Below are 25,991 nucleotides of genomic sequence, written 5' to 3' on the forward strand. Positions count from 1 at the left end.
AAACAAAAACACAATCATATAATCGATGCAAATTCAAATAGATCAATTACTTTCAATTACAACAACACAAATCAACGTCAGGGAACAAGGACGTTAAAATCAAGTTTGTCTCAACCTCCAATTAAAAACAAAAAGTTAATTAATAAAACACAAACTTACTTGATAACTTGTTCTCCAAATGCTGCTTACCGCCTTCAAACAGCATTCAAGTCAGCCAGAAAAATGTGATAACATTTCCACACTGCAGGCCGATGGCACTGTGTAGCATCATTAGATCGGAATGTGCCACATAAGCTTGTCACATTGTAAAGACAAAGCAGGTCTCACGCGATAGCGCAAGGCGGGAAACATGGATGCTTCCGATTGGGCAAAAATAAATGCAAGTCTTCTGATTGGTTAGAAGAAAAAGGCAAGGTCAAGGTGAAGCAGAGGGAGGAGTGTAACATTTTCCAAGACCTCTGTTCCCCGGCAAATTGTGTAAAAGTTACACACACCGGATGTGGAAAAAATTATCTTGACATCCAAGTCAGGACTCCACCAAAATCCCCACCAGAGTGCGTGTGACCTCTCTGGAGACCGAAATAAAGGAAAACCTTGTAAGGACCTGAGTGTAAGTCCTGACTAGGTGTCAGGTCCTGAGGACGTTGGTGTGTATAGAAGGTCAGGTCCTTACTCGGTTAGCAAAACAAACACACACACACACACCACACAGACAGACTTACACACAAAGGGACAAAACACACTCATTCAAAGCTGCCATTATAATACCATGCTGATACGGAAAAAACTCTCCATGTAACTTAAGTCAATACTCATACTATAACTATAGTCGTCTTCAAACAGCCAAATTGATGTAACTTTCAGCTCACATCTTAGTAATTAAAAAGAAAGAGATAATAAATTATATATTATATACAAAATCAAGTTAAACTGGAAGATGAGTGCCTGATCATTGAATTATTATTTCTCAATGTGCATATATATGTATGATAATAGACAATGGCACCGCAATCTTTGGTTAAGATGTTTGTTACTCGCTTATTGAATGAGTGTAAAGACCTTACAAAATGTCATCAAAAGTTAGTTTACTCCTCAGCCCAGGAAACACATGAAATCAGCTTTACTGTTGGACAGGAATTGTTGTTCTGTACTAAACTGCTCTCTACTGCACAGTTTGTTTGTTTGTTTGTTTGCTTAACGCCCAGCTGACCACGAAGGGCCATATCAGGGCGGTGCTGCTTTGACATTTAATGTGCGCCACACACAAGACAGAAGTCGCAGCACAGGCTTCATGTCTCACCCAGTCACATTATTCTGACACCGGACCAACCAGTCCTAGCACTAACCCCATAATGCCAGACGCCAGGCGGAGCAGCCACTAGATTGCCAATTTTAAAGTCTTAGGTATGACCCGGCCGGGGTTCGAACCCACGACCTCCCGATCACGGGGCGGACGCTGCACATTCTATGTATCTGTGACTGAAACATAGAATGTTCCAGTGTTTTTACTCACACAATTGTGCTTAAAATCATAATTATTATGCCATGAATAAATGAGTCTCACTTATGAAAGAAAAGCTATTCAATCACAACTTTACTTTATTTACTTTATTTGGTGTTTAACGTCGTTTTCAACCGTTCAAGGTTATATCGCGACGGAGGGAAGGGGGGTCAATCACAACTTTCTGTTTTAATTTATGCTTTCAAAAGTTGGTTTTAGGTTTAAAAAACCCACACACACACACAAACAAGAAGAAGAAAAAACCAAAAACCCAACAACATCCTTTTCACAAAGAGATGAATATATAATACAATATAATGCAAATCTGTTCAAGCAAAAGTAGTAAAATATCATGCCTTTTTCTTCCGTCAAAATCTGTGTCTTACACGCAAAAATAAAAACCCAGAAAATAAATACACGCATGTACTACATTTTTTTCAAACTCAACAGCAGAAACAATACACAATCTCTCTTGCCTATTTTGGTATCTCAAGAACAAAAGCAAGGCAGAGAAAAAAAATTAGATGAGAAGTGAACTAACACATAGTTTTTGGCCCCTAGTTGCGGCCTATATCTTGGTACTGTAGTTTAAAGGATAATAATATTCAGGAACTGTATTGTAGTCTCCCCTGGAACCTTTATAATTATGTCAATGTACAAAGGAGATTCAAGTGGTGTTTTTTTCCAATGGAGTATTCTTCAGTAACATGTTTGTAACAGAACGTAAAACAAAACTCACACCATTAGATCTCTATTCATGTATATTCAACAAGCACCCACAGAAAAAAAGACTCATCATTTACAAATCAAACCAAATGACCCCAATTAACACAGGAGGATAACTCCTTTCAATCAATAACTTACTTCCCTTTCTTTCAAAGCTCAATTTGTTTTCAATATGAAAAAAAGTATGAACGATACACACTATAATAAAATTGTGGTCAGTCTTTAAGTTATTTGTATTTGTTTTTAATCCAGAAGGCAAAAACAGTCCAACTATTCTGTAAATAATTTCTGCTCGATTAATACATTAAAAAAAGTATACACTACCATTATAACAGCATTTTTTATGTTATACCAGTTAATCATTGTTCGAAAAGAACAAAAGGAAAAAAATCAAACATGAATATTGTGGAGATCTATTGCATGTACATGTATATGAAACGTGCAAATATACACTGTCCTGATGACGAAAGCAGCTTTTGATGTAATGTAAACACTGTAAACGTCACTTAGGCACTTACGTTTCATGTAAACAGCTTTCTTTCTTTCTTTATTTGGTGTTTAACATCGTTTTGTAAACAGCTTGAAACAATGTGATACTCACTAAAGCTCATAGAGTACATGATAATTTAATGCAATTTCCTGATAGTTATCAAATAAGTGTGACAGAAAAAATTCCACACACCATGTTCTTCATTACATCAGTTCTCGTTGTCGCAGAAAAAAAATATTCTGAAAGTATCGTTGTTACTTTGTTTGTTCAGCATCAGAATTCATATTAAAAAAAAAAGCAAAACTAAACCTAAGATAAAGATAAAATGGAAGAACTACACAGATCTGACAGACGTATTACCAACAACAATTAAATAACCAAACACAATGGCAACTGTGAATTTAAATATACCCAACATTAAAGTAACTCAATATCAACTCCTACGGAAACTACTGTTCTTTCTATTATCTAACACAAACTCTGCTGGGCAAACGTCGTCTGACCAAAAAACGAAAGAAAAACCGAGAGAAAATTAAGTTATTTTCTCAATTCTTGTGTGTGGAAAAGCTTTCCAAAGACACAGTCATCACATAAAATCAGAGGTCACCCAGGGGTCGAGTAAATACTTCAAACATGGGATCCCTGCACGGTACATATCTGACAACTCCAAACCCTGGATTACTGCTTGACTATAAACCCTGTATGATTCCTCTATCATAAAAAGTTTGAGGCGTTAGTTATATATAAGTATAATTAGTGTTGACGCTTGAGGGCATTAAATACAAACAAATCACTCAAAACATGAACCCTGATGAATGTCACATCAATGTTTCAAACACTGAGACTCAAACCCTGTCAGATTTTTCCACAGCACAATCTGTCATAAACCATTGTCTTCAAACTCGGACTGTTGTGCAGAGAACATGCATAACTGCTGAAACCCTGATGCAAAACGTCATATATTTGTTTCTGATAATGTGTTTAAATTCCACCACCATCACAATCTCATAACTTCACCATCGCACATACTACAAACCACAGATATACCTTGTTGGTAATTAAACTCTTCTGTAACCAACTCGTAACCAACTCGTAACAAGAAAACAAAGGACATTTGTTTTGCAATTAAGATGCAAACTTATGAGCAAAAACAGACCTTTCACTTACTGTAAAACCTTGCCTAGATTCTTCATGTTAGTTACATGAATTGCCAGAAAATATTTCTTTAAAATGAAATTCACAAGAAGAAAGATAAAAACAAAAACAATTAAAAAAAAAATGAGTAAACAGAAAATGAAATGATCTGCTTGATATGAATAATAATAATGATAATAATAATAATAATAAAAATAAACAGATACAATTTTTACATGCCCAAGGGAGCCATGTCGCATTTTTCACTTCAACTAGCCTTCACAATAATAATCAACTGGAGATAATGCTGACAGTCTTCCTTGACACATCACTCATTGTAAAAGCACATGCGCACACACACACACACTTGCACTAGTCAAACCAATGTAAGAAAAAAGCTCCCTTAGTGCAACTAAACCACCTGCTGCCTATCATCACTTCAAGACATACTAAGGCTGGAAACCTCATTAACGTATTCACAAGAACAACGCAGTGACGTACAATACTCGTCACTGATGACACACACGACTGCTATCAAACAACGGAGTGCTTTTCATACAATAATATGCTAGACTTAATTCCAAAACTGCAACCTTATGTACAAATAACCCATAAGCTCTTGTTCTTGATTGAGGTGCAGAGGTCAGGAGGCGACTATCGCACACAAGGTCAAGGTTTCATGTCAAGGTCGAGGTTACAGGTTTAGAGGTCGCGCCCCTTCACTGGGGGCCACAACATAAAATGTTGCTGAATGACCTGAGCCTTTGTAACGATTCTGCAAGTAGAAAACAAGTGAACAATATTACAATCAGGGATGTCGTTAGGCGTCGGACATCAGACATATAACGATGAAAATCCCCAAATGTCCGATTCACATTGCCGCATGTCGGTCAGATGTCCTATCGTTTTAGCCTGAGCGTGGTCATTGTTCGATATGTACTCCATTCCTTCGGACAGCGCGATATTCGTTAAGCAAAACTGTAGAGGGTCCCAAGACTAGGAGGACTTATGGGCATTTTGCCAGACCTTCACAACATTGTTTGTCATATATATCGGTTTTCCCCGTCTTCAAAATCAAGTCAGGTGTATGTTCTTGTCCATTCTGTATGGAATCTAATTGTAGTCTGAAAATCAGTACAGTCAATACAAATTTGGGGCTACCCAGGACACCTCCTACCTCCCCCCCCCCCCCTTTTTTTTCAAGTTTAGCGCGTCACCGGACCCCCATACAAAAGGACGCAGGGAAGCATGGTTTGGGCAGCTTTGACAAAGTAATCACACAAAAGTCAGGATCACATCAATAGAACTCCTGAATCTGTGTAGACTTAATGATCTAAAGAATTTTGCTCCAATGGTTTTGTTTGGGTGCGTCATGTGCTTGTTTGTATGTGTGTGTATATTTTTGTCTTCCAATTGATGAATAGACATTTAAATATTACTGTGTATATGTGTGAGTGTTTTTTCTCTCCGTTTACCAGAAAATATGCCAACATTTTCTTGAAAAGCGGTCAATACCTGCATGCTTTCGATGACCTTGTCAACAGCCTCCTTCTTCAGTAAGGTCACGGTACAACCGCCGAAACCTCCGCCGGTCATGCGCGACCCATACACTCCCTCTGACTTCATTTCCATAGCCGCTTCCACCAGGAGGTCCAGCTCTTTGCAGGAAACCTCATAGTCGTCCCTGTGACAAATAACAACATTCAGTATTCAGGAGCCATCATAAAACTAACACGGCTTTAGAGAGTAGATAGCTGATCTGGCTCTAAATCCTGAATTGTGACCCTCCACCACGGAATGAGTCACATGTCACCTTTGCATGATTTTCATATTTTTTACATTTTCCTACATAGCTTGTTATGCTCTATCCAGTGGTGAAAATAGAAAATACTACATGGCTTGCTGTGTCGTACCAGATTTACACGAGTTGTTTTTTTAAATATTGAACTGCGAGTGTAAATCTGGTACGAAACAACAAGCCATGTAGTATTCTGTTTATCCTACATACTGTACTTATGTGTATTTTACTAAAAATAAGTCCTGCATTCGAGACAGCTAAATTGAAGACGCTTGTTTTGGAACCTCGATCTCTTCTAAAGCCTTGTGCAATCTATTACGTCAAAGCAAAGAAACGTCACTCTGAAAGTGTGGCGTGACGTGTTAGTTCTAAAGATTCAATGAGGGTAAATTAGCGAGCGCAATTTGTGTTTCTATAATGACGTTTGTCTCGGTGACTTTGGCATCATAAGCAATGGAAAAAAAAGAAAACAAGAAGGGCAAAGCCCATACGACTCACATGCTTGACCTTGACCTTTACATGACCTTGACCTTCAGAGTCAAGGTCAAATAACTAAACCTAGCAATGACATCATACACTAAGAACTGCTTTACACATTTTTCCTACCAAAATACATGTGACCTTGACCCAAGGCCAAGGTCATCCAAGGTCATGCAACACAAAGCTGTTAATTCAAGACATAGGAAGTACAATGGTGCTTATTGGCTCTTTCTACCATGAGATATGGTCACTTTTAGTGGTTCACTACCTTATTTTGGTCACATTTCATAAGGGTCAAAGTGACCTTGACCTTGATCATATGTGACCAAATGTGTCTCATGATGAAAGCATAACATGTGCCCCACATAATTTTTAAGTTTGAAACAGTTATCTTCCATAGTTCAGGGTCAAGGTCACTTCAAAATATGTATACAATCCAACTTTGAAGAGCTCCTGTGACCTTGACCTTGAAGCAAGGTAAACCAAACTGGTATCAAAAGATGGGGCTTACTTTGCCCTATATATCATATATAGGTGAGGTATTGAATCTCAAAAACTTCAGAGAAAATGGGAAAAATGTGAAAAATAGCTGTTTTTTAGACAACATTTATGGCCCCTGCGACCTTGACCTTGAAGCAAGGTCAAGATGCTATGTATGTTTTTTGGGGCCTTGTCATCATACACCATCTTGCCAAATTTGGTACTGATAGACTGAATAGTGTCCAAGAAATATCCAACGTTAAAGTTTTCCGGACGGACGGACGGACGGACGACTCGGGTGAGTACATAGACTCACTTTTGCTTCGCATGTGAGTCAAAAAGGGGGAAAACAAACGCACGCACACGCACACACACAAAACCAAACACATAAACACACACAGAAACAAACACACACACATACACACACATACAAAAATACACACACACGTACCGTAAAACCACAGTATGTTTGGGGAATACAAGTACATCACATTTTCGCATTCAAACCGTCAGGTGTGGATGTGCCCAGGGATAATATGAAATTGGACTCTACTTGTTTTCTGTCTGTGGAGGTGCTGTACATTTGCTTTTTTTCTTCATCCAAACTCAACCCTGATTAATATGACTGTCAAATTGGAAACCGGTAAACCGGACTTTCTTTGCATCTGTAAATCATTAAACTTGAACTTCAAAATGTTATTTTACACACATACCTGAGAGAATTATGACTGTCGACCCTGATTAATATGACCGTCAAATTGGAAACCGGTAAACCGGACTTTCTTTGCATCTGTAAATCATTAAACTTGAACTTCAAAATGTTATTTTACACACATACTTGAGAGAATTATGACTGTCGACCATGAGTTTCCCAAACAGCACGTAATCGTTTTTTTCCAATGCAGCGGCAGCATCGTCCGTGCGCTTGATCTCAGTGATGACATGACGAACCCGACGGTAAGTCTCTGCATCCAGCTGATCCTTGTAGGCTGAAAAACAAGCAAGCTTTTAACTCATTGTCTCCCAGGTACGGATATATCCGTACCCACTCATAATTGGCTCTATCTGACCAGGTACTGATATAACCGCTCATCGCTTCCTGTAACGTCGATTTAACGCATGCATTCCAGCGTGTTGATACACTGTAGGTACTACACAGCTACTACAATTCTGAGTGACCAGCTGCAGCACAGCTGGTCTCGGCTAAAAAAAAATTGGTCAACATAGGTGGGGTAGAAAATATATATACTTTGGGTACCTAGGGTTCCCCACAAAGGCTCCACTTAGAGGGTCCCGGGATCCCTAACTTCAGTATAACTCTAGATAGAGGATCCGGAGACCAGGAGGTACATGATAATATTAATAAATCATTTTTGAATAGTGCAAGACCCGATAACAGCTCCATGCGCTTTACAATTCCAATACAAGAAACATAATAACCTGCACAAATAGAAATATAAAATTTCAAAAATAAATTTTCATTTAATTAATATACTTACCAACTCACATAGATAGCAATAACTTCGTTCAGTTGCTAAGACATTGAAGCACTCTTACATGGTTACATGGGGAGATAACTCTAAAGAAAAACACCCACCCGCCATATAAGGCATGGGTCACGGTAGTTATCTCCCCTACCGGCGCCCGCGCATGCGCAAGCCGTACACCGGTAATACTCATTCCGTTCTGAAACCCATATCCCTTCAAATAAATTGCGGGGAAGGCTGGGAGGGAATTCAGTATGTGAGTTGGTAAGTATATTAATTAAATGAAAATTTATTTTTGAAATTTTATATTAAATTACATATTCTTACTCAACTCACATAGATAGCAGATTGCTAATCTAGGTGGTGGGTAAAAATATATACTCACAGTTAACATCGAGAAAGCATCTGTCCCGCAGCCACCATGGCTGGCAGACCAAATGTTCCATCCATACGAGAACTTGCGATATCCCGCAAGTAAAAGTTCATGAACACATCCTCAGATGCCCAGTAGGCTGAGTCCATGACTTCTTGAAGTCTTCTGGATCGTAAGACCGCTGAAGACGATGCCCAGGCTCTAAGCTCATGAGTTCGGGCTGACCGGAGAGGAAGGACTGACTGCCCCCCCCCCTTCTCTTTGCCACCAAATGTAAGCCTGTCTTACTAGGGTGGAGACCCATCTCGCCAAGGTTGACTTAATTATGTCCTTCTCCCTCTTCGTATTGACTGATAGGAAAAGAAGCTTTTGACTGGAGGATCTGATCGGATTTGAACGAGACAAGTATGCTCTCAGCACTCTCACAGGACAGTTTGCAATATCCGGGTCTGAAGGAGCGAGAATGGAGCTCAAAGGTTTGATCTGGATTAATGGCGAGGGTTTATCTGGTTTTTGGTTTTTTTGCTAAAAACTTCGCGCAAAACCTAAGTATGACCGAACCGTCCTTTTCAAAGGACACATCGCGAGGTGAGCCTGACAAGGCGTGAATTTCGCTACCTCGTCTACCTGACGCCAACATGACAAGAAAAACTGCCTTTCGCGTAAGATTCGCCAGACTGGCAGAGCATAAGGGCTCAAAGTCTTGAGTTCTTAAATATTCCAGCACTAAGGGCAGATCCCATGCTGGAATAGCGGATTTCGTTTTGTCAAAACGAAGGGAAGCTCCCTTTAATACGCTAGTAATGAAACCTTCGCGTGATATAGAATGTCCTAGCTGTTTCAAGGTAACTGAAATAGCTGACCTACGGACTTTCAAAGAAGCCGGCGCGGCGCCCTGACTAGCTAGCCAAGACAAATGATTTGCCACTTGAATAGATCGGGGTGACGTAGGTTTCACTCCGTTAGCCTTGCACCATTTAAGCCACGCCAACCAGTGAGAGGTATAAACTGACGACGTAGAACCTCTATGAGACGCCTGAATCAAATCGATAGTGGCGTCTGACGCACCTGATCTTTTCAATGATTCCCGCACAGAATCCAAGCGTGCAGGGCAAGCCACTGCGGATTCTCGTGGGGAATGCCCGATCGAGGCTGAACCAAGTCGCCTCTTTTGAGATCTAGAGGAAGAGGTGGGCCGTTTGACAGTCGCAGAAGGTCCGGGTACCAAGGCTGTCCCGGCCAGTATGGTGCCACGAGAATCAGAGATGGTCTTTCCATGTCTGCCTTTCGCAGGACCCTCCCTAGGAGGGGAATGGGAGGAAAAGCGTAGGCGATCAGCCCGCTCCAAGAGATTTCCAGAGCATTGACTTCCCACGCTTCGGGATCTGGAAATGGGGACACGAAAATCGGCAGACGGCGTGAGAACCGTGTGGCGAATAAGTCTATGGACGGCTTCTCCGCTTGGGCCCAGAGGCGAAGAAGCGCTTGATGAGTGATCGTCCACTCCGTGTGTACTATCTTGGAAGACCGACTCAGAGAGTCTGCCAAGACATTCAGCCTTCCGGGAAGGTACTTTGCTGACAAAACTACACCGTGATTGTGACTCCACATCAAGATCTCGCATGCCCTGTGCGACAGGGGCAGAGAGCGAGACCCCCCTTGTCTGTTCAGATAGGACACCACTGTGGTGTTGTCGGAGTGAACCAGAACATGTTCCCCCTTGACAAAGGGTAGGAACTCCGTCAGTGCTAGAAAGACTGCTTCTAACTCCAGCAGATTTATGTGCCATTTGACTTGCACCTGGTTCCAGAGACCAAAGGTCGTGTGACTTTCCAGGTGAGCCCCCCACCCCTCGAGAGAGGCATCTGTGAACAAGTGCCTCGAAGGCGGGGAAAGGACTATGGGAACTCCCTGCGAGAGCCAAGCTGTGACCAGCCACTGTTTGGTCGTTTCTATAAACCAGTCCTGAAGTGGGACTAGAGTCTCCCAGTCCTGAGACTGAGGGTCCCACCTGGAGTTCAGCGCCTCCTGAAACGGGCGCTTGTAAAGCCTGCCCAAATGAGTCAGAGGAGCCAGCGATTCCATCTGGCCTAGGATGGACGTCAGAGACCTGACCGAAGCCATAGACAGAACCGCCGTGGCATTTATGTGATCCCGGATCTTGTTTATCCTCCTCTGAGTGGGCTGAACTGTCCATTCCACAGTGTTGAATACCATTCCCAGATACGTAAAGTTCTGGGAAGGTGTCAACTCGGACTTCTTGCAGTTGATCATGAAACCTAGCTCCGCTGCCTCCTGCAACACGGTCTGTGTGTGCGTGAGGCACAGAGATTGTGCCTGATTCTGAATTAGCCAGTCGTCTAGGTACGTCCGTAGACGAATACCTTGACCTCTGATCAGTATGCAAAACTGGCGAACCACCATCGTGAAGATCCAGGGAGCCAGTGAAAGGCCGAAAGGCAGAGCCCTGAATTGAAAAATCCTGTTGCCCCAAACAAAGCGGAGCCACTTCCGGTCTGTTTGGTGCATCAGGATGTGGAAGTAAGCGTCGGAAAGATCTATGGAGGTGACCCAATCGCGTGGCCTGAGGGCCTGCCTCACTGAGGTGGGAGTCTCCATGGTAAACTTGATCTTCCTCAGAAAAAGATTTAGCTGAGAAAGATCCAGCACCGGACGCCATCCTCCCGAGGCTTTTGGAACGACAAACAGACGTCCGTAAAAGCCTGGGGAGGCATGGTCCCGAACTTCTTCCACTGCCTGCTTCTGAATGAGAAGTTCTACTTCGGCCTGAGCGGCCTCTCTGGCTTCCGGTCTGGCCGGAAACCGAAAAGCCGGAGGAGTTCTGGTCAATGGAGCCTTCTGAGAACTCCAAAGAAGCCGGAACCCCGATCTGAGCACTCCTGCAATCCAGTGATTGTTTGACTTCTTCAGCCACACTGGCAAAGCCCGCAACAGGCCTCCCGCCACAGTAACCGTGGGGGACGCAGGAGTGCTGAGATCGGGGGGGCATCATTGGGGGTTAGGCTTTCGACCTGACCCCCTCTTCCCGAAGGAAGGCTTGTTCTTGGGGTAAGGTCGCGATCGGTTCCCTCCTCTCGAAGCTGAACCCCTACTCGGCTTATGACCAGGCTTGGAGGACCCCGAGAAAGACTGGGCAGGAGGACCGCTGTGCTTAGCTTGCTGCTTCGAAAAGGCAAACTCAGAAAGTTTCACGAATTGCAAATCTTTGTTTTGCTGAGTTTGCTTCTGAAGCGCGTCCAGAGTGTCCTGTCCAAGAAGGGAACCTTGAAGGATCGGTGAGACCCTGAGCGATTCCAGAATGTTCTTGTCTTCTAGACGAGAGCCCGACAGCAGAGCTTCACGTCGCCAGAAGACGGCCTGCGCATACAACCTCGCAGACAAAGCCATTTGCTCCGCAGACACCCTTCCTAAGGTCGCAAAAAGGAGCGAAACGTCCTTAGGATCTGCATCATGCCTGAACTCTTAAGGGTTCAGAGAGGATGTCACTGCCCGTGAGAGGGAACGAATTAAAGTGTCAGTCAGAGACGATAATTCCAAAGCAGCGCGGCCGCATTCTTCGACAGCAATGAGATCTTTCTCTTTTACAACCAGAAAGCCTCTCTTTGTTGTAGCCGTCTTGCCGAATGGAAGCCAGTTCCGGTGTAACCGGAAGTGATGCCGAGGGTAAGGCAAAGGAAGAAATCAAAGGTCTGCTAAAAGCAGCGAGACGAAGCTTCCTCTGAGAGGCCGCAACCGGAACCGGCGCACGACCGGAAGCAGCCAGCCAAGACTGAGCCCCTGCAGGCGCATCCCCATAAGCTGATAACAGCGGAAGAGGAACATCGCCCTGAAACACTTTCGCAAGTTGATAGGCCACAGCAGGTGACTCCAAAAACTTGAAGTTCTCAGTCCGCTCTTGCGAAGGGGCAAAGTCAGCAAAAGCTGATGGAGGAGGAGCAGCGGAAGTGGTTGCCGCAGCCACCCCTTCCGAGAAGTAGCGTGCAGTAACCTCTGCTGCCAAAGCCAACAAATGAGGTAGCTTAGCCGGAAGTCGGCGTGACGCTTCCTCTTCTGCTTCTGATGCTTCTTCCTCCAAATCCTGCTCATCCCCAACCGAAGCATCATAATGATCAACTGAGGGATGTCCAGCAGAACCGACGTCCGATGAGGCAATTTGAGCCGAAACCGGAAATGGTTGTGAAAAATTTCCGGAAACCGGAAACCCGTGGATTGAACCACCATCCGGCTGTCCAATGCCAGCGGAAATGCTGGGAAAGGAAGCGGAAGTAGCCTGAGCAAGGCTAGCGGAAGCCGCAACAGCGGAACCGGAAGCCACAGGCTGATGAATGACTCCCGCCAGCAGCGAAGTGCTAACGGCGGAAGTCAAACCTCTCCTGCCACCGGAAGCCGCCCCGACGCCAACGGTGGGAGCGGAACCAGCAGAGGACTGTATAGCATGAGCATCGACCAGCCCCAATAAATTGGAACCAGAAGATCCTGTAACCTGTCTGCCAGCAGCCGCCCCGACTGGAATTGCGGGGGCGGAACTAGCAGACACATGCCCTTCACATCCCATGCCCAGGACCGTGAAAACGGAGCCAGGTTGGTCTGTGGGAAAACCCTTACGGTCAGTGTGCAATTCCGCCGAAACGGAAACCGACTTAAAAGGCTTGCGTACTTCGCCAAGAACACCCGGAGGTGCTGATGTCCTAGACTCAGACAAAAACTTGTCAAAAAATGAGTCCGACATATCCAACACCGTCGTTGGATCTGCCACCACGCCAGCGGACGTGACCGTAGCAGACGGTTCAGAGCGAACCCGCGCAAGCGAGGAAACATTAGTAACACCCGAAGGACGAGACAGAGCAGCATGTTGGGCTATTTGTCTTTCCGACGAGATCAACTCATGCACTTCTGTTTTGAAAGACGATAAAATCGCTAGCAAATCAGTCTTAGACAAAGATGAATCTGCGCTAGGCGCTTGAACTTTAGTGGAAGGAGCCGAAAGAGAAACGGATGGTTTGTCAATCGCAACTGAAAACGATTCATCATTCGCCGGGTTGAAAACAGAGACAGAAACGTTATCCGCCGGTGGAATTTTCTGAGTTCGAGACGGAGTGGTGGTAGCCACCTTAACTTTGGATTGGGGCGCTTTGCCTGATTGAGAGCTAGGAGAGCAAGCCTGTCTGGTCGAACTCCGAGTTCTTTCTCTCTCCTTATCTTTCGGTTTGTCCGCCATATTGGATGACAAAGCTGAACCAAAACATAAGACGCAAAACGTTCCAAAAAGCTAATAAATCGCGTCTCGGTAATAAAAAGAAAGATCTCACCCAATACTTGGAGTAGTGAAGGAGACAACGAAAGCGTAACCAAGGTCCGATGGTCAAACACCGACGTGAATACCAGCAGATAGAAAATTGACGAGTGCAACACACGTCTTGCTCCGTGCGTTGAAGAAGAAGGAATGAGTATTACCGGTGTACGGCTTGCGCATGCGCGGGCGCCGGTAGGGGAGATAACTACCGTGACCCATGCCTTATATGGCGGGTGGGTGTTTTTCTTTAGAGTTATCTCCCCATGTAACCATGTAAGAGTGCTTCAATGTCTTAGCAACCAAACGAAGTTATTGCTATCTATGTGAGTTGAGTAAGAATATGTAATTTAATGCAACTTAAAACTAACAAAGCAAAAGATTAAGCACGGTCAACAACAGCACACACAACAAAACAAATCATTGGAGAAAATGCAGGAAAGAGCGCTTACAAGGAATATGCATTATAAATACACCCCCCCCCCCCCCCCCCTCCCCATTTTGTAAGGCACATTCCTCACCAACACATGTTTGGAATGCCATTATGTGATGCCAACTTTTGAAAGTTCTCAGAGCGCTTCACAAAATCACATTTGTTAATTTTTGTTGGATATGGAGTGCGTCCCTGCACACCCGCTTTTTCAGGTTATAAAAGTGTGTCGCTGGACCTCATTTCAGCTTCCAGGGATGCAGGGACGCAGAGTTAATGAAGCTTTGGGTAGCTTGATGACTCAAAACTGGGTGTGGTTTTTTTTCACACACCTTCATGACTTTAAAAATTCATTTTGTCCAAAATTCAATTTTTTGTTTGTTTGTTTATTTGTTGCTTAACGTCCAGCCGACTACGCAGAGCCATATCAGGACGAGGAAGGGGGGGGACGAAGGGGGCCACTTGTCAAGCGATTCCTGTTTACAAATGCACTAACCCATTACTTGTGTCCCAGCAGGCTTTAGTAAAACTAAATTAATACCTACTGGAAGATTACCAGTTTCCAGTATGTTAAAATAGGCTTAACCTATCTACTGCTGGACTTACATCAGAACACTAACAGATTAAACTATACATGAATCGCGAGACAAGCGGCAAGAGAAGAGATTTTTGGAAAAAATACAGGTGAATGAGCAAGAAGGCAGAAAAAAGAAAAGAATTCATGAAGAAAAAGAGAGCATGACAGGAAAGAGGAACCAAAAATCTACCTAACAGCAAACTAGAAAGCTCCTGCGTTCCAAAAACAGGAGGGGCCTTTAATTTCATAACCGCAGTGCCCCACTGCGGGATCCAAAATTCAATGCAAGTAGAATAATAAATATACTCAGTAAGACAAAACTCTGTAATTTTTCTTGTCACAACACATCCCCGACGGGCTGCATATACAGCCGAGCTTTGTACACTACCGGGCCACACCTGCATTCGAAGCAAATACAAGTTTTCTTCTGTTGACCACTATCGGTGCTAAATGACTGCAGGTGCGAACCGACAGTGCGCAATGCTCGGCTAGCGTTGATAGCGGTCTAAGGGAGAAAACTCGTGATTGCTTCATATGTACGGGTAGTAAGAGTTACTTCTCTTATTTGTTTGCAGAATAGCATAGTTGTACTCAGCATCCTTTTTACATTTAGTCAAGTTTTGACTAAATGTTTTAACATAGAGGGGGAATCGAGACGAGGGTCGTGGTGTATGTGTGTGTGTGTGTCTCTGCGTGTGTAGAGCGATTCAGAGTAAACTACTGGACCGATCTTTATGAAATTTTACATGAGAGATCCTGGGTATGAAATCCCCAGAAGTTTTTTTTCATTTTTTTGATAAATGTCTTTTATGACGTCATATCCGGCTTTTTGTAAAAGTTGAGGCGGCACTGTCACACCCTCAATTTTCAATCAAATTGATTGAAATTTTGGCCACGCAATCTTCGACGAAGGCCGGACTTCGGTATTGCATTTCAGCATGGAGGCTTACAAATTAATTAATGACTTTGGTCATTAAAAATCTGAAAATTGTAATTATATTTTTTTATAAAACGATCCAAAATTACTTTTATTTTATTCTTCATCATGTTCTGATTCCAAAAACATATAAATATGTTATATTCGGATTAAAAACAAGCTCTTAAAATTAAAAGTATAAAAATTATGATTAAAATTAAATTTCCGAAATCGTTTCAAAAACTATTTCATCTTATTCCTTGTCGGTTCCTGATTCAAAAAACATATAGATATGATATGTTTGGATTAAAAACACGCTCAGAAAGTTAAAACGAAGAGAGGTACAGTAAAACATTCTATGAAGCACAGCGCAACCGCTACCGCGCCAAACAGGCTCGTCACTTTCACTGCCTTTTGCACTAGCGGCGGACTACGTTCAGTTTCATTCTGTGAGTTCCACAGCTTGACTAAATGTAGTAATTTCGCCTTACGCGACTTGTTTCATTATAATTATGGAAACTGTTGGTGATCATTGAGCTTTGCTTAGGCCTGCCAGACAGGTGTGTTTACAACTACCGTACTGGCTTTAGTAAAGTGTCATGGCAGCCGGCTAAGGCTGGCAAGGAGATATGGGAGAGGTGGAGCCAGTCACAATTATAGTAAGACTTAGAACGGTGAAACACCCCTTTTAAGACCCCCCAATTTAAGACTTCCTCCATTTCAAGATCTTGCTTTTTCAGTGTTTATTTTCATAAGCTTAGTAAATCTACCTCCATTTTAATATTTTTGAAGGTCGGGAGGTTCCACTGTACAGGTGTAACAATATCCCGTCTGGTGAAACCATGCACTTTATTTGTCTCACAGGGGACCATTCTGTAAGAACAAAACAAATGTTTTTTTTCTCAGTTTTTTCATTTTCATTACTTTATTGTCCCATTGCTGTGAAATTCGAGTTTCTTCTTCCCAGAGGAAAGCTAGCAGCAACAGAGTCGCGCTAACCAGGTTTCTGCGTGTTTAGGTGTATTCAACCAACTGTATTTATGGCAGAATAATCAAGGCCTTATGACAGCGGTCTGGACAAAGAAAAATAACGTTGTATGGGTCCCAGTTTCCCATTGAATATTCTATTGTTTTCCCGGCAATATAACCCCTATATCATCCCACAAATGTGAATCAGTGACAAGCTCCTGAGAACCCCCCTTTTTAAGATCTTATTTTCACGAATTTTTCAAAGTCGAAAATGCCCCAGAGTTCGGCTGTAGTTACAGCATCCAAAAGCTGGAAGTAACACCAATAAAGCACCCACCTTCTAAATCCGCGTCTGTTGCCTCTCGTAGACTTTTCTTGCCCATGGTAGCAGCCACAGTCTCACACTGACGGCGGCGCGTGGGATACTCAGACCCTGTCAACTCGTGCTTGACGTTGGAGTTTGTGATGAGGACGCGCACATTGGGATCTTTCATTGGCACCAGACGACCTTCGCAGGATCTGCACATAGGTCACTCGGTGAAGAATTCATGATTGTAGTAATTTAGCTACATGCATGTATACAATGCAATCATCAGTAACATGTACTTTTTTTGTGTGCTCCAGAAATGAAACAGACTCTTTGTGGGAAGATATCACAAGAAGCTGAATGAAAAACAAACCAGTGGTACATTCCACCAGCATCAAGAATATTTCTTATTTATCAACTTACTTTACAGCGTAAGAACACATATTCTGCTGACTGTGTTAAAAACAATTGCCTTTTCATCTTACAAGATGTATGCAGGCTAGTCATTGAACTTGTTATGTTTGAAGTTGTTGAACACTGTTCAGTTCAGTTCTGAGCTAAACAATACAAAACATGTACATGTACCGGCCAGTCATTGAACATTTTAAAAAGATTACTTAAAATTGATAAATGAAAATGTTTAACACGTTTTGCGTGATCTATTCAACATGTACTGCTCCAGCTGACAAAAGGTTCAGCACAATGGGAGAAATGACATTATTTTGACAATCAATTGGTTCTTCAAAACTTTCATCAATCATAACCCTTTTTCTAAATGTTAATACAATACAGTGAAAAAAGTAAGCCCTGTACATCGAATAAGTATTTTTGATGACCAAGCTAAAAAAAAAGGAATTCTCGAGAACTGGAATTCCCTAAAACAAGAAGACATGTTTTCACTCTTTCACATTGTGTAGATACGCAGTTTCGAACTATCTTCTGCGTTTTTGTGTGTGTTAAATAATGACCTATACTGTTCAAAAAAAGAAACGCATAGTTGCTACTTGCCAAATTTGTTTTATTTTTCGAAAAAATTAACAGAAAATCCAATATTTAGATTATTTGTTTGAAATTTGGTATGGACACAGTTGAATGCACACACAGTTCATTTGCATCTTCAAATCAATCAGTCAATCAATACGATTGGGTGCAGAGGCTGTCAAGTCAGTAGGGGGTGTGACTGCCTTGAGCAGCAACAACTGCCCGGCACCTTCTGGGCATGGACTGGATCAGATGCCGGATATCTTGCTGTGGGATGGTGTCCCACTCCTCCTGAAGTGCCTGCAATAGATCGCGGTGATTTGTCGGCGCTTCTTCTCGCCTGCGCACACGTCTGTCCAATTCATCCCAGAGGTGTTCTATCGGGTTCATGTCTGGCGACATGGATGGCCAGGGAAGCACCTGGACATGGTGGTCGGTGAGGAACTGGGTGGTGAGTCGTGCTGTGTGCGGGCGAGCGTTGTCCTGCTGGAATATGGCATCCTGGTCAGCCAGAAGAGGAAGGGCGTGTGGGCGCAGAATTTCCTCCACGTATCGCTGGGCAGTTATGCGCCCTTGGACGTGCACCAGGGTGCTCCTTCCAGCGGTATTGATCGCCCCCCACACCATGACGCCTCCACCACCATGAACGGGTGCCTCATCCGCACAGTTGGGCGCGTAACGTTCGTTTACTCTCCGGTAGACCCTCCTCCGACCATCATGTCGCTGGAGCAGGAAGTAGGACTCGTCGCTGAACCACACGTGTCTCCAGTGATTCCGGACGGTCCAGCGAAGGTGCTGGTTGCCCCACTGCACTCGGTTCTGGCGATGGCGGCGGGTGAGGACAGCTCCTCTGTGAGGTCTGCGAGCTCTCAAACCAGCTTCATGCAGGCGGTTCCGCACGGTCTGGTCCGATAACCGGTGTGGCCCGGGGAGAGCCTGGACAGAAGATGAGGCCGACAGGAAACGATTCCGGAGGTGGCGGAGCCGTATGAAGCGGTCGTGAGCAGCAGTTGTCGCCCTTGGTCTTCCCGCTCGTGGCAAGTCAGCAACGGAGCCAGTGGCTTGAAACCTGACCCACAGTCTACTGATGGTGCTCTGGGACACGTGGAAGTGCCTGGCGATTGCACTTTGACTTTGGCCTGCTTGTAAACGACCCAATGCAATTTGGCGGTCTTCTCTGCTCAATCGGGCCATCTTTCGTCGCTGAATTGTCGTCCGATTTCTTTGTGGCGAACAATCCGCTTTTATGGGTTTTGGAAGACATGGTGAGAGCTCAATATTCCCTGAGTTTCACGAGATTACACTGAAGCATGACGAGTGGTCATGCCAAATGAGCAATTTTGACATTGTAGCCACTGATAACGCATGCGTCACGTGCAGAGCTCACTTGTGGCAATGGACGAAAGGTCGACGACCAGATAAACATTTTCTGCAGTTTGGTGGATATCCTTGCAGCCATATAACTAAATTAACCAAATATTACAAGCTATGCGTTTCTTTTTTTGAACAGTATACGATAAATGATTAATTAAAAGTCCCAAACATAAGCGCATAATTCAAACACATGCACACTCACACACACACTCACACATATACCTGCAGTCGATCAAAACAGCATGATCAGTCCTTCCCATCACTGATATAAACTGGTCCATGATTCCACAAGGCATACCCGCAAAGTCATGCTCCGCTTTCTGACATGCCACAGCTTTCTTGAGCTGTTCTACCGTCGTCCCGGAAACCTGCTCCAGAAAGGTGAAGGTCGCGACCTCTAAGGCGGCTGAGCTTGACACACCTCCGCCAAGAGGCACAGAACTTACGATGACGGCATCAAAGGCAGGGACTTCACCTGAAGAATCACAGAATTTGAATGAAGTTCATAAATTGTTGGAGGTTTTTACTCACACTTACAAGCTGAAAACTCTGTACACTGCAGGGATTGATAATTATACTTTATAGCCCTTGCTTATTTTCTTACAAAGCTTTAATGAAATTACCATAGAAGTTTGGGCCTATCTCAAGTATTGTTTCGGTACACCAGTGCAGTAGACAATGTGTATAAACTGTACACCTAAAGGAAGTTGTGTTGTATGCAAAAATGGGCGGGGATGTAGCTCAGTCGGTAGCGCGCTGGATTTGTATCCAGTTGGCCGCTGTCAGCGTGAGTTCGTCCCCACGTTCGGCGAGAGATTGATTTCTCAGAGTCAACTTTGTGTGCAGACTCTCCTCGGTGTCCGAAAACCCCCGTGTGTAAACGCAAGCACAAGACCAAGTGCGCACGAAAAAGACCCTGTAATCCATGTCAGAGTTCGGTGGGTTATAAAAACACAAAAATACCCAGCATGCTTCCTCCGAAAACGGCGTATGGCTGCCTAAATGGCGGGGTAAAAAAACGGTCATACACGTAAAATTCCACTCGTGCAAAAAACACGAGTGTACGTGGGAGTTTCAGCCCACGAACGCAGAAGACGAAGAAGAAGTATGCAAAAATGACAGTTGTGAACTAAGTACCTCATGACTCATTTCACATCAGCCGCTTCTTCAAAATGATGTTAGAAGTTGTTGGACGCTGTCTCTGCGAAGTTCAGTTCTGAGCTTAACACACACACAAAATGTAACCCTCCAGATTCAATATCAGAGAGTTCAGCAGCATTTTAAATTGCTAAAAGTAAAATCCCTACAAAACATGCTTTCAATAATTTGAAATTGATCAGACCACTGGGGATGCCAAATGATGAAAGTATACCCTTAATTGAGACAAGCCAAAACGGCAAAAGTGTTGCTTTATTGCAGGTGTCATGACAGGCATATTCTTTGGTCAAAAGGATAGACAATGGAACTCTTGAAGGTGTCTTTTATCCTGTCCTCACACAGGTACCACTGTACTACCATGGAATCCCCTTTTCAAGATCCCCCCAATTTAAAACTTCCCCCTTTCGAAGACCTGATTTTGTCCATTCATAACCTCCGTAAAATGTACTTCCTTTTTAAGACCTGATTTTCTCACATTTCTGGAGGTCTTAAAAACAGGGGATCCATTATTAACCCCTTCACTGCCACAGTATAACAGCATTTTGGTATTGCTGTGTGCCAGGGCAAAATTTCGCTTTCTTCGGTAGGTTCACTATAAATCTGTTCACTGCTCGATCATTTATTGAGATATCTCTTAGATCTTTGGCATGTGTTTTGCTTATACCCCTGGCTATTATAGGATGACATGATCATTGGACTTTGTTTGTGATTGTTATAGTAAACATTGATATAATGACCATTTTTGTCAAAAATTACAGTTTCCGGACTTACACACACACATTGCAGCCCGTAAAACCACACAAAACACTGCTAAAACTGCCCGTGTCAAACATCAGGTACTCACATTACAGCCCATAAAAGTATTCTTCTGTGTGGTAATCCATAAATCACTTCTTGTAGAGCTTCCAGAACACTGTATCGATTGAAAACAGGTCTACGAGTTGAGGTCCGACTTTCGGCCGCCATTGTGAATCCAATAGATCGATTCTAGTCACTTCTAACAAAGTTTTCACCACGTGGTACTAACTTATCCGAACGGTCAATGGGAAAGAACTGTGTTTAGGACCCCTACAAGTACTTGGACAGTGGTTACCTCCCATTTAGTTTTCAGAAATGTCCTGAAATGTTGCTGATGCAAATCCCCCGTACTTAAGGTACGGTTATGGGCGTACGACAAACCGAAAATGACCACGTATGTAGTACGGGGTGGGCAGTGAAGGGGTTAATTGTATATATTAGTATCATCTACATGTTTGCGTCATAGCATTGGTACAATGCACATACCTGGAAATTTATCAACAACTCCCTTGACGTAGTTGGCCCACTTGGGACTGCCAGGGCTGAGACCCTTGTTTGGAAATTCTGTGTACGTTGGTTCATCTGCTCCCTGCGTCAGTGTCTCTACGCGGCACGTGCTGCCTTCCGTCTTTCGGCCCACCATCACTGTCACCATTGGCAAAGCCTGCAAAGCATCATTTATGGTTTGCATAGATTGTTTCCAAAATGTGTCATTTAATACAGAATAGGAACAAGAGATTGCAGGTGAGAAGAACAAGAACAAGATAACAATGAAAATGTACTCGCCAAAACAGATACAAAAATCTGAATACAGATGAAATCAAATAATCAACACCGAGTATAATACAGAGAAAGGCAAGAGAAGTGGAAGTTACTGCACACAAGGTTCCACGGCACTCACTGATGACCTGTATTCGTGTGAAATAGTGTGTACAATTGTGACATATTCCCATATGGATGAAAGCTGGACATTTTATAAATCAGCTTGCCCAAACATGTTTAAAAAATATCAGCATTTTCCCCTCAACCCAGTTTGGTAATTGCAACTAATGCAGATAAAACCCAAGCAAAACATGATACATAAGGTTGTAATGTACACTTACATTAATTTATTCAATTAAAAAAAAAATCTGGTCAAGGGATGTATAACTACACAATGAACGGTTGGCAGAGATAGCTAATTTGGCACTAATAACCTGAAGATCTGTTTTCTCGATCCATGCATGAATGTTAATATGAGTTGTTCCTGTAAAGCTCAGCCTCATACTTAGTCAATTTAGAAATATTCACATTTCACTCGATATGTAATGTCTACCTATTTCCGGAGATAGCTCTAAGCGTTATCTTGAACTTAAGCGTATTAAATTCATAGCTCAGAATCCAGTGACATTCTTGACTTATTTTTGATACAAGCTGTAAGCAAGCCAAAGAACATTTGTCGTGAAATTAATTGACGGATTGAGCTTTAAACGTAAGCATAATTAATTAATTTGGTTGTTCAATCGAGAATTCTTACTATGTGCACGGTACATTTCTAGAATCGCGTAGCGCAAAGTTGGAATTCCTACAATGGCAGCCATTGTTGGAATTCCAACAAAGCGCAGGTCATTTATATTATTATATCATATGAAGTCTTATATCGCGCGCGTATCTCTAGACTCGGACTCCAGGCGCAGGGATCTATTTATGCCGTGTGAGATGGATTTTTTTCTTTTTTTTTTACACAATACATCACGCATTCACATCGACCAGCAGATTGCAGCCATTTCGGCGCATATCCTACTTTTCACGGCCTATTATTCCAAGTCACACGGGTATTTTGGTGGACATTTTTTTATCTATGCCTATACAATTTTGCCAGGAAAGACCCTTTTGTCAATCGTGGGATCTTTAACGTGCACACCCCAATGTAGTGTACACGAAGGGACCTCGGTTTTTCGTCTCATCCGAAAGACTAGCACTTGAACCCACCACCTAGGTTCAGACATGGGATTCAGAAAAAGTGATAATTAAGGAAAAAAAAAGTGGGGGTCTGGGGGCCGCAGAAGGCCCCCAGTAGGGTCCAGGGGCAACGCCCCTGGTCGGGGTCTGGGGGCGAAGCCCCCAGAAGCTGAAGGTTTTTAGTATTTTAGACACACAAAAATGGCCCTGAAATGCATATTTCAGCTTAATCATAGCCCCCCCCCCCTCCCTTTCTCTTCCTTCCCATGTTTCTCAAATTAATTTTACGCTAAGACTCAAAATAAGGAGGAGAGAGAGAGAGAGAGAGAGAGAGAGAGAGAGAGAGAGAGAGAGAGAGAGAGAGAGAGAGAGAGAGAGAGAGAGAGAGAGGCGGGGATGGGGGGGGGGGGTGGTGGCGTGTGACGGTGTGGTTTCAATGTTCTTACCTTGTCGGTGCCAAACGACCCCAGTGACTGATTACACGACTGGGTTTTCAGGATAGTCAGGTGCTTGTTGCTTTTCAAGTGGCTTTTGAGGGCAGTCTTTCCATTGGAACCGTAGTTGATAACATTAACATCGTTGCACAAAGTGCACTAAGCTTTTCCCGGCAAGTTGATTTTAGCAAAAGCATCGCCAACTTTCAGTTTCACGTCTTGTGTCTTCTGGCCTTTCTCGTATTTCCAGCTCAATGATACAACTTCATTGAGCCAGTCGAATCTCCAGAGATTTTTCTTGTACTTCTGCTGGTCAATTTCCCGGGATAGAACGGTTTCGTCTCGCTTTAGCTTCCTCATCATTTTGGCAAGTGGCTCGAAGCGATGTAAAAATGGCGCCGAATCATTCTCATACGGTATGCTTTAGCTTATACTGAATCCCCGATAGCTACGTTGAAACGGTGACTGTAGGAGACAAAGACACAGAGCGCGTTCCCATACGGATCGACCAGCAACAGTCTGACCGTTTTAGGAACCAACCGTTCAAGAATAGTATGGAATGGAGCGTCGCGATCAGCGGACCGGCCGAAAAACTTGGGTCTTTACCTACATATACCCCAACATTTTCTCAGCGGATTTGCACGAATCTCAAGAATGATCCCTGGAGCCTAAAAATTTACGGAATTCCGTAATTTTACGGAAGAATCCCATGTCTGTAGGTTAGGAAAGGGGGGGAGAAAATTGCTAACGCCCTACCCAGGGTCGAACTTGCAAGTGCGTTACCACTCGGCCACCCAGTCCCCATTTCTGGAAAAGCGCCGATGACGAGATGGGTCGCAACACCCACATGCCGTTCTTTTAGTGACTTAATATCAGCAATGTCACGTTGTCGCTGGCCAGTTCCTTTAAAAGTTATATCTTTGTTTCAAAGCCCTCTGGGCCCAAAACAATAAAATACTTGACTTGACTTGTGAAAGGAAATGGGTGTGTTGCCATAGCCGGCTGTGATTGGCTGGGCTGAAATTCCACTTATGTACACGGACACAACGTGGCAATGTAACACGCCATTCACACCTTCCCCCTTGAAGTTTCGCTCTTTATGAAGCTTATTATCGAGTCAGGGTTAGATCTACTCTTGGCCCAAAAGCATACCTGAAACAAAACTAAAAATAAAATGCACGAAAACGGCAAAAAGAAAACGGCAAAAAGAGAGCGACAAACGGTCACAAGCCTCGTCTGCATTATGGCGGTGAAAAATGGAAAGTTGCCACTCTCACCGTGTGAGAAAGTGGGACGGTTTAACCTTGCGTAAAATGTCAAAAATGTCATTAAACTCACCATTGGAAAAACAAATCCTGCATTGTAGTCGGTGTGTTCGCCTATTAGGTTGACTCGACCAGGCGCACAACCCGCCAACATGGGTTTAGACTTGAAACGAGCTTCGAAAGCAGACGACGCTGTTTTTACAAGATCATCGATGGAAGGTACTTTCGCTGCCATTTTGCTGCCGGTCTGTCCGCTCTGGAGAAAGTAACAATATAGCAAACGTGATGTCAGCACAATCTTACGAAATGAGAACTCCCAAGTATTGTCCTCAGGAGACTGTTATCGACTAAACTTTCACTCGACTGAGCGCTCTGTTTTGATGATGCAAGTTCCGGAAGACTACTTTACCATTGGGTGTGACGTCATATGACACACACACACACACACACACGGCACTGACACACACAGTACCACCCCCGCTGGTTATGGGGAAGAATTTACCCGATGCTCCCCAGCATGTCGTACTGAGAGGCGACTAACGGATTCTGTTTCTCCGTTTACCCTTGTTAAGTGTTTCTTGTATAGAATATAGTCAATGTTTGTAAAGCAGTATGTAAGAAATGTTTAAGTCCTTTGTACTGGAAACTTGCATTCTCCCAGTAAGGTAATATCAGAGACATACATACACTATGTCTCTGGTAATATATTGTACTACGTTGCAAGCCCCTGGAGCAATTTTTTGATTAGTGCTTTTGTGAACAAGAAACAATTAACAAGTGCCTCTATCCCATCTCCCCCCCTTTCCCCGTCGCGATGATAACCTTCCGGCGTGGTTGAAAACGACGTTAAACACCAAATAAAGAAGACACACAGTACAGTGCACATACACACACACACACACACACCCCACACACAAACACACACACACACACACACACGCTCACACACGCGATAGGTTCTAATCCTGTTTTACTTTTCCCGTAGCCGCGTCACAAGAACCCGAGACGAAGGAGACTTGATTCGCACTGGACAAGGGGACGCAACCATGGCATTATCAAGA

General features: G+C 43.5%; 1 protein-coding gene across 1 annotated transcript; it reads right to left on the reverse strand.

The window, feature by feature from the left end:
• Positions 1-746: 746 nt before the first annotated feature.
• Positions 747-25,335, reverse strand: LOC138978608 (galactokinase-like). The gene is made up of 7 exons (XM_070351369.1): positions 25,004-25,335; positions 21,777-21,954; positions 19,557-19,809; positions 17,010-17,191; positions 7,448-7,598; positions 5,367-5,535; positions 747-4,626 (listed from the first exon to the last, which is right to left on the reverse strand). Exons 1-7 carry the CDS (start codon positions 25,163-25,165, stop codon positions 4,546-4,548), a joined length of 1,176 nt encoding a protein of 391 aa, XP_070207470.1. The 5' UTR covers positions 25,166-25,335; the 3' UTR covers positions 747-4,545.
• Positions 25,336-25,991: the final 656 nt, after the last annotated feature.

This window comes from Littorina saxatilis, linkage group LG10 (genome assembly GCF_037325665.1).
Source record: "Littorina saxatilis isolate snail1 linkage group LG10, US_GU_Lsax_2.0, whole genome shotgun sequence".
Classification (NCBI taxonomy): domain Eukaryota; kingdom Metazoa; phylum Mollusca; class Gastropoda; order Littorinimorpha; family Littorinidae; genus Littorina; species Littorina saxatilis.